Below are 9,833 nucleotides of genomic sequence, written 5' to 3'. Positions count from 1 at the left end.
TTCTGGTTGTTCCTGGACTGTTGTAGTGGAGAGAATCCCTTTGGCAGGAAGATGGTTTTTCCTCAAGGAAGCCTTCCCAGCTTTTTGGGTATAGTCCCTGGATGTCTGGTGTTTTTCAGGAGTTGCTACAGCTCACCTCAGGCATAGAGACCTGGGTGGTAACTGTGGTCCTGATTAGTCAAGAGGGCTCTCCTCTCACTGGGAGAAGTCCTGGGGGCAGCTGCCCTCCTTCTGGGTTTCTTGCTGTAAATTTAGTGATCAGCTGCGGTAATCTGTGGCGGGTGAGTACTGCGGCGGGTGAGTACTGCTCTGGTGTCTTGGGGCACTCAGTTCTGTCTGTTTGCAATCTGCAGTCTGCTAGACTTTCCCTAGTTGACCCCAGCAGCACGGTTTCTTCCTTCTCAGTGGGGTCCTCTCCGGACAGGGGTTCCCAGTCCCTGTTGTACTGGGGCACACAGCTTGTCTGTACCGCTGAGCTGAGCGCAAAGCTCTCTGCGCGGCAGGAGCTCGGCTGTGATGGCGGCAGAGACCTTCTGGGGAGAGACTGGGTGACCTGCGATCAGACCCGCAACCCTGCTTCCCCGTGGGGTCCCCCCACGACTGGGACTCCCAGTCTCAGGTACCCTTGTGCCCACGGATCAGCCTGGGAAAGTGGCTGGGACCCGCCCGCTTGCGGCTCCAGCCCGGAGACCCAAAGCCTGCGTTGCCGGGGATTTCTTCCGGGTTCTGGCTGGGCAGTCGTGAGTGGACCCGACCGATTCCCATGCCGTGGGAGCCTCCCCTCACCTGGGAAACACGATCGATGTAGTTTCAGGGCCCCGAGTTCAGTCTCCTGGTCTCTGCACGGAAAGTGCTGTCCTGCTCCTCAGATGCGCTGTTTTCCCGGCGCCGCCATCTTGGCTCCCCCTCTATGTTTCTTTTTTTTAAAACCTAATTTATCCTTCATATTTTTTTTTGTGGCTAAGTATTTATATCAGATTAGATTTCTGCAGTTCCTTTTTTTCAGAAATTAAATAATTTAGCAAATTAAAGTTTCCTTATAAAAGTTAAGGAATCTCAGGTTAGATTTTTTTTTTTTTAAATACTATGGGCAATGGGGACACTGTTCTCAGAACATATCCCGTGGTAAAGTGGGAAAGCCCCTCGATGACAACAAACACACTCAGCTGCACAATAATAAAATGAATCCAACAAACAACACAGGGTTTTCATTTGCCATATCTGTAAATACTTAAAACTGTTAACATATCAAATATTGATAACAGAAAAGATAGGGGTGTCTTCTATATTGCTACGCTAAGTGCATAAGTGGTAAACCCTGATAGCAGCCATTTGGGATTCAGTAGGACTGCAAACACCCATATTCCGTAATCCAAAGCTTCCATTTACCAGTACGTCCTAGAGAAATTCTTTTTAATATTGCTAAAGACATGGAATGCTACAGCCAGCGTGGAGAAACATCTGTATTATTTTAATTCGTGTAAGACTCTGCTTTGAAATGCCATGGTAGAGAATGGGAAAGTGGGTAAGAGCCCACATTAAATTACTGCAGTTGGCTCTCTGTGTCTGCACAGTCTACTTGGGAGTAGTCTCAAGTTTCTACTTCCTCAGCTGGAGTCTGCAGATTAGGTCACAGCACGCAGTCACACCTCATCCAGAGAGCGCCTTAAATCAATAGCAACCATTCGTTTGTTTGTTTGGTACAGAGATGGTACACAGTAATGGAAGCAATGACAAATACTGCAGAAGAATGTAAGATGTTTTTTTCCCCCAGAAATCCTTTACTTCACAGTCTATAAAATTTCATTCCTTCCACTCCCTTTCCCCATGGGGGTATTGCGGTATGGCTCTTACCTTGAGATAAAAATGCCTATTCCAGACATAATGAAGCAGAACCTCCGCGGTCCTAGGAACTCACACTTGAAACTTCATCAGTGATTCTGATGGATATTCGGATTTGGAGATAGATCCTCACACCAAAAAATATCTGAGATCATGCCCACTGAAGTCTATTCTGCACATGCCAAGAAACACCTAATTTAATTTTGCCAGCTGCTACCAGCATGGGTCCTTAGAACAATAATGGTTTTGTTTTGACCCTGTTCTTCCATGCCTTCTCCCTTCACCTTCACTTACTACTACCACTGCATCGCTTTAAATTTATCATGACTTTCCCACATGCAAAGTAAAATTTGTTTAGAAGACTCATTCTTTTAACAGTCTTCTTACTTTGTGGGTTAATCCAATAAGTCTATACATAACAAATAATTTGCTGGCTAAATATACTATTTTTACCAGCTGAAATAAAGCTTTATTTTAAGATGTGGATTCCTGTATTATCTGTAGCAAATAACAAGAAGCCTTTGGGTCCTCTATAGAATATCCAGGAAAGTTTCATGAGTATGATAAACTTTCAAATAAAATTTATATACATAATTATTTGCCCACATCTACTATCATTATTGCAACTCAGTTCAAGCTTTAAAAAAAAAACATTTTCAAAACAAATAGATATTTGATGCAAAGAAAATTGCTACCATCAATCTGTAGGAGAAAATGACTTGAATTGACTGTCCAGTCTAAATTAATATTGCAGAGCACTAAACTACCTCCCAAGCTCTTTATTACCTACAGAATGGTAGAAAACAAAGCAGAAAGTGAAAATGAGCAAAAGAAATCTAGACACAACTGTTGTGGTGAAAGGACAAAAAGAGTTTGGGAAGAAAAACAGAATGTATTTTGCTACACTAAAGTAAAAAACAAACAAACAAAAATACAATTTAAAACAAAACCTATGCCCTAAAAACAATTACACAACAACTCAGTTTTGGACACAAACACCATTTCTTCCTCAATCCTAAAGATAAGTTCTATTACCTTAGAACAACAACAACGACAACAAATCCTGCTTGAGGTTAAGAGAGCTGCGGAATGCTATGCCTTAAAGATGGAGCTGGTTTCCGCCTTCCACCTTCCCGATGGTGAGTGCTCTCTGTCACGAACAATTCCACATTTGGCTAAGGCTGAGGATCTGGCTTGCTTCCATGTATGTGGACCTATCTGCATTGCACACGTGGCACGCCTGGGTTGGCTACCTAGAGGCTATTTAAGCTGTGGGCTGGCTTTCTCCAGGGTCCGAGGATTGTTCAAGGTTCCTGAATAAACTGCATTGAAAAAAAAAAAAAAGTACCAGGTAACAGGTCTCTGATTTATTTGTTCTACGTAGATCTAAAGTAATGGAAGTTTATTTGCCTTAGTTCCACTTTTAGAGGAAGTGATATAAATTTATACAAATGTGTGTGTGTGTGTGTGTGTGTGTGTGTGTTCGTGTGCCTACACACAAGTGTGTATGTACGTCTGTGATATCATAGAGCAGCTAGTACCTTACTGCACTCCAGTACACCTGGAGAGAGGGGAGCACGTGCAACATGCAGCTCACAGATTCACTGCCCCGTGTGGGATGTTGGCTGGATCACTCTTGCCTTGGTGAACTCTTTCCTAGTCCACGACCCCCCTGGTTCTGTTCTCCATTTCCTGCCCACCATGAGCTGCACACATGTGTTCTGCTCCCCACTGTCCCCCAGAATTGTGTATTTCTCAGCCTTACTTTCCAGGTCTGAAATGATCTTCTTTTGGTCCCTGGACGCTACAGGAGGTGTATTCACTATAGCATCCCTATAGCTCAGAGCAATGACTCAATACACACTGATGGGAGCGCAGCATGTCCAGCACCAGCATTTCAAGGATGAAGTCCAGGGGGGTTGCTTGTTTTGTTTGTTTTCTTTGCAGTGCAGGGAACTGAACTCAGAACCTTGCACACACCAGCCAAGTGCTCTACCACTAATCTACATCCCTGGCCCCCTTCTTTTGAACCAGTTTGCACAAGATTAACTTGTTTGCCTGAAGGAGTTCTGATACAGTCTAAAAAGCAATATTTCTGTGATTGTTTCTAGATCATCTATTTAACTCACTGATTATCTGTGAGATTCAGAAATTCTCTCTCTCTCTCTCTCTCCCGCTTTTAGTCCATAAAGCTGACTCTCAAGGATGATATCACAGATTCTTCTTCTCCTTTTTTATTAATACAATTTACATCTCAGTCATAGGACCCTCTCTCTTCCTCTCCCGCCCTCCCTCCTGCATGCCCTGTGTAGAAACATGGCATTCAGTCCATCCTATCAGGTGGCAGAGACAGTGGCTCTGCTCCCGGGCACTGGAGCAATGGCACTGGGGACTGGACATTTCACTGCTGTGCTTCTGTCTGCCTATAAACTAGGATTAATTGTGATGTCTCTCCTCTAAGGATTTCTGAGTATCCCACTAAGGGTTTACTGTACCTGATGCAGGGAATGGACTGACTATTCCTACCAGGCTGCTGCTAATCTGTAATGTCCTGACGTGCCTGTGAGACGCCTAATGAAAGATACTTCGAAAATTTACCTGATAGAAAATCTACTAGCATATTGTGTCCTGGAGAAGTGTGCCTCAGGACATTCTTTGGGAAACTTCTATTTAATGAATGTAATTAACATCATCAACAACAACAATAACAAAACAACAACAACAATAGCACATTCTGAAGCAAACTCTGGGCATTAGTTCAACAGGTATGGCTGCAACTTGGGAGTATCCACTTTGGTTTCATATTTACATGAGGATTGTTCTGCCAATCATTTTTGTCTGCAAACAAACTAAAATACTCAAGGTCTATGCTAGTATGAGTTTTAAAACCTCTTTGAAGAAAACAGACTACATGACTGATTCTAACCTGAGCATTGTAAATATGGTTCAAGAGAGAAAAATCACCCAGGCTTAGTATTGGCTTAATATGCACTTTAAGAAGTTCTACCTACAACGAGGGAGGGGCATTTTATAATTCTGCAGCAGCTGGGCTGATAACAACTTCCTCATGAACCAGGAAACTTTGCAAGAATTAAATAACCTGTAAGAAGGAGACAAAGAAGGAAGTAACTGACCAGAATGAAAAGAGGAACAGTTCTCAGCTGAAGCAAGTCTGATGAAGGCTGACAGAGCCAGCACTCCTGGCTTGAAGTGAGTCAGAGCCCCATTTAAAGTGCTTGGGTAAGGAAAAGAGGTAAGAAATGAATTCATGTTTAATCAAGTAGTGTGATTTGGTTACAACAAAACCAGGGTGGGTTTTTTTGTTTGTTTGTTTGTTTGTTTGTTTGTTTGTTTTAGTGGATAATTTTGCCTTAGTCATAGAGGGGAAAGCAACTTGCAAGTTGAGGGTGAGGTTGGTGTGTCTAGGACGGTTCCCTGAGCCTTCCCTGCTACCTGATGGAAATGCAGTATCTGCTTTGCAAGGTGCACTCCGTAAAGAATTTGTGATCTGAAGGCCAGTGAATAACTATTGTCAGTTTGCAGAAACCGCTGCTTTCCACACTGAAAAGAGCTTCCAGACGAGACAAGGTGGACTTCATGGAAGGGTCATGCTAGGACAGTTTATTATTTGAAATGTGTTTCTCATTATCTGCCTTTTTTTTTTTAATCTTACAGATTTTTCTCCTATATAGTTAGCTTGAAAAGAAGGAAAGGATGTGTTTCTTTGGCCATTCTTTTTCTCAGTGAATGTTCTTTACATGATATTTTTATTGAGGATATCTGCTCTGCATAGAACTAAAATAAATTCTTACAGAAGGCTAAGAGGGAGTCTCTTATTTCTCTTCAGCTGCTGAGGGATCAGCAGCTTCTCATGCAGAAACCCCCACTTCTAATCTCTTGCAGGCCTGGCCTCTTCCTAAAAACTCATCATTCCACTCGACATTTGAATTTTATTTTGGAAATGCATCTCCAACATTCTTGAGAGTATGAATGCAATCACTTAGGCTACAAATTATTAAGACCCATTCTCATCAGCCCATAAAGGAAATGAAGCTCTATTTATAGAAGTCATTAACCAAATGCCTGTGCTTAGCCATTTCCAGCACATCTGCGCTCACAAATGCAGGAAGATTCCTTAGCCTATAGCTTTACCTTCTATTTATCTTTAAGTTAGTATACACTAATGAGTTTTATTATAACATTTTCATACCTGTATCATGATATCTTCCATTGTGTATGCTACCTTTCTCACTCTAGCTGTAGACGGTAAAATTTGTTTGCTCCTTAATGGTTATCAAACAGAGTATATTATAAAAACAAATTCTCATGCCATATCCCACTTGTTTATATAAAATTGAATGTTTGAGCATTGATACAATGTGACTTTGAACGAGTTTGTAAGACCTCACCATTAGAAGTGATCGCTCATCAGCAGCGGGGCTCTACTTGTGGGTTTTCTTTTCCCTGCTCACTGTTATCGTGGCTGTGAACGGATCACTCCATCCGTTAGCTGGTATTTAGTATATTTGCTGGCGCGCCCATGCTCAGTACTAGCGCTGATGAGTAGACTAAATGTACTCGTTGTTAGGGAGTTATCATCTGGAATCCTCCATCTTATCATCCATATGATGAGGATAACAATAAGACCTGCACATGAGAGCTGTGAGGTTAAATGAGATAATCCACGTGAAAGCATTTAGAAGGTGGTTTAAAATATGTTCCCAATTAAATATGATTGATGGTGCCATTCAACAGACAATGGTAAAAGTGCTACAACCATTATTGAAAATATTGGCTGTATCTATTTCTGTGTCTAGCCTGAAATGTATAGTAAGAATGCTTCGTTGATAAAAAAATCACAGTAGAAATATTATGCCTGGTGGAATACTTTATATTTCTCTCTTAGATACTTTAAATTTCAACAGAACACTTCAAACATCACCTTAATTAAGTGAAAATAGTTTGCTACATTTATGATGAAAAATTTCCGAAGATAGTTTGCTTCACTTAAAATATCTCTTAAAACCTAAGAATAATCTATACGCCCTTTAAAATCTTGCACCTTTACGTGTCAGTTAGGCAGTTAGCTGCAGAATTTTGGAGTCACTTAAAAATGTCCTCTGTTATTCAAGTAAATACTGATTGAGTTCATTTTCTGTGGTAGGTGTCGGGATTCTCTCTATGACTCTAAAGATGGAAAGAGCTGGTCCCTGCTCAACTTTAGACCAGGTAGGAAGACACACAATTCCCTTGCTTTTAGGGAACCACGCTCTGCTGGAGAATGAGCTACTTACTGTGGACTGTAGAAGGTGAACTGACCAGGGAATTGGCACAGCCAAGGATGGCAAAGCTTCACAAAGAAGCAGGGAGCGATGGCCTGTCCGAACATGGACAGTTTTGTCCTGTTCCTCTAATGCTGGGAGAACCTTATAATTTCACTTGAAAGGCATCAACCTTATCGTCAAACACAATTCAAGTAGCCCGACTTGGGCAGAGGTAGATTCTTCCCTCTCTTTTCAAAATAGCTCATGTTATACTTAATATTGAAAGCAAGAATTGACAGTGTAGTGATATTTAGAAAAGTTGGTAGATTTATCTCACAGTTAATATATTTTAATTTATAACAGGTTTCTGGACAGCAGATTCCTCAACCTCCCTCTCCTTGAGGTCACTACTGTGCTATTCTCTGCTCATCTCTGCTCCGTTTTGTGAAAAGGAAGTGGAAAAGAATAAAATCCCTTCCATACAGCCCTGGTGTACATCTTCAGAGACTAAGTCTGCTGAGTCTCAGGTCCAGATGCATCTTATGTCCTTTTGGATCTAAAAACGAAATGCCCAAGAGAGCCTTCAAACTCGGTTGCGAACCACAGCAGGCTATCAGAAACGGCACCTGCTTGTGCCTGCGAATTCATTAGCCGCGTCAAGCCGCTGAACACCACTGTTCATGCAGAAATGCTGAAAAGCTTTGTGGGCTCTTCAGTGGGTGTGGTTGTGGGCGTTTCCCTCCTTTTAGTCTTGCTGGTCTGTGGAATTGGATGTGTTTGGCGTTGGAAGCGCCGGGAAAACACACCAATCATCTTACCAAAGTTTATGCAAAGGAGAAGTAACAGGCAGAAAGACTGCGTGAAAACCCTTAGCTTGCGTGCCCACGTGACTGGCTCAAGCCCTAAAATCTCAGCGGAAAGCAAAGGCCCCAAGTCTTCATCCAAGAGAAATAAGGCACATAGCAACTACGAAAATGTCTCCTGTCCTCTGCACACGGAAGCAGTAACCGACAAGGCGCTGTATGAAAACACGCAGCCGTCTAATGTCGAGGAACATGTCTACTGTAATCAAACAGACGCCCTCTATCATAATTTCCAGAAGCCTAGCCCTCCTCCTGCTCCTCAAGAGGAAGACATATATATCCTCCCAGACTCCTACTAGCTTTTCAATGGACTGAGACTCATTGCTGGAGGAAAAACTGTCTCCAAGCTTCTGAGTGGATGGATGTCATTGTGACCAAGCTATTCTGATGGAACCAGTGGTCTCTTTTCTTTCGCTACCCTTACAAACCCTCACTAAGAGAACCACTGCAGACAAATTCTAGAAACCCCTTCTGCCTTGGCTTAAATCTGTGGCATAGCATATTAATTTTTCTTTTCAAATATTTACTGTCACAACTGTCCTTCATTTTTTTTTTCCTCATCACTTTTTGAGGCCCGGCATTATTGGCACAATCGCCTAGCAGGTCATTCTTCCAGTTTTGTTTTGCTGTGCTGAGGAGCTAACCCAATGCCTTTTAGATACCAGGTAAGCGCTGAGCCACTGAACCGCATTTCTAGCCCACTCTTCTGAGTGACAGCCAATGAACAGCCTAGGACACAGGAGGTTGATCTTCAGAAAACTGTCTAGATAGTTACATCAGTCCTTCGGCAAAAGTAGTGTATGTCCTGTTTGCAACAGACATAAAGCTCAAAACCCAAACTGCAGAGGTTTGTGCCTTCTTCAGTTATAGCTTTCTTTCCCAATTATTCTCCTAATTCCTCACTTCTTTGCTTGCATCAGAAACATCTTAAAGTTGCCAGACACCTCTCTCTAGTCCATGATCCTCCTTTTCTGTCCTCTCAAGCCTGCCTCAGATCACAACCTCTCCCAGTTTACTCTGAATCATTTTAAACCAGCATTGTTTTTCAAGATCTGGTAGATCTTGCTGCCTGTTTAATTGTCTGAGCATTTAAAGATATGAATGTTTGCTGCGCATTTCATCACCAATGCAATGTGGGAATGCAGCTAAATAGAAAGGAATTGGTTCATAGTCATACTTTTAGCCCCAATGACATCATGTTAGGAATTAAATGTTTGGTTAATTGAAAAAAAAATGAACTCTGCATTTTGTTAAGTAGTTTTGAGAAAAACTAATAAATTTACTAATTCCAAATCTATCTAATGAATATTTGCTGAATGTTTTCTAACTAGTTTTTATAGGATATATATTTGCTACTGTGCTGGGCAGTTGGGGTGTGGAGAGTAATTGTTGTAAGCAAGGAAAGAGAAAAGGTGGGAAGGAGGAAGGCAAAAGGAGAGAAAGAAAGAAAGAAAGAAAGAAAGAAAGAAAGAAAGAAAGAAAGAAGGGAAAGAGACAAACCTTGATTATAGACTTCTGACACAGAATGAAATGACAATAGACAAATACTATGTTCATTATGAAACTGTGGATATCTCATCTCTAAACACAGACTTTGACCGGATGCTCTGAATTACTTGGCGGGGTCCCGGCAGACTGTTCCTCTTGCCAGGCAAATCTTTACGGAGCTTTGCTAACCAGAAGTTTTGAGAGGAATAGAAGTCAAAAGAAACTTGCTCCTTCTCATCCTGTCTGCAGCACAAAGTGCAAGCCTGAGATTGACCCCAGGGTCGCCGGCTGTTGGCAGCTTCCGGTTTCCTCCAGCATCAGCCCTCTCTTTCATAGATACCCACACCAGCTAGGCAGCACCCTCCCATAGAACCAG

General features: G+C 42.0%; 1 protein-coding gene across 2 annotated transcripts; it reads left to right on the top strand.

The window, feature by feature from the left end:
• Positions 1–4,619: 4,619 nt before the first annotated feature.
• Positions 4,620–9,168, top strand: Gapt (GRB2 binding adaptor protein, transmembrane). 2 transcript variants are annotated; one of them, XM_060384597.1, is made up of 3 exons: positions 4,620–5,095; positions 7,007–7,071; positions 7,470–9,168. In XM_060384597.1, exon 3 carries the CDS (start codon positions 7,795–7,797, stop codon positions 8,266–8,268), a length of 474 nt encoding a protein of 157 aa, XP_060240580.1. In that variant the 5' UTR covers positions 4,620–5,095; positions 7,007–7,071; positions 7,470–7,794; the 3' UTR covers positions 8,269–9,168. The 2 variants fall into 2 exon arrangements, with proteins under 2 accessions (XP_060240580.1, XP_060240581.1); XM_060384598.1 differs by lacking the exon at positions 7,007–7,071 and having other exon boundaries at positions 4,620–5,082.
• The last annotated feature ends 665 nt before the right edge of the window (positions 9,169–9,833 follow it).

Source organism: Meriones unguiculatus, chromosome 6 (genome assembly GCF_030254825.1).
Source record: "Meriones unguiculatus strain TT.TT164.6M chromosome 6, Bangor_MerUng_6.1, whole genome shotgun sequence".
Lineage (NCBI taxonomy): Eukaryota > Metazoa > Chordata > Mammalia > Rodentia > Muridae > Meriones > Meriones unguiculatus.
The sequence above is the reverse complement of the archived record's forward strand: the minus strand, read 5'-3'. Positions and strand labels throughout refer to the sequence as shown.

Coding starts and splice junctions, on each gene's coding strand:
- Gapt (XM_060384598.1), top strand. CDS start 7,795: ATGCTGAAAAGCTTTGTGGGCTCTTCAGTGGGTGTGGTTGTGGGCGTT.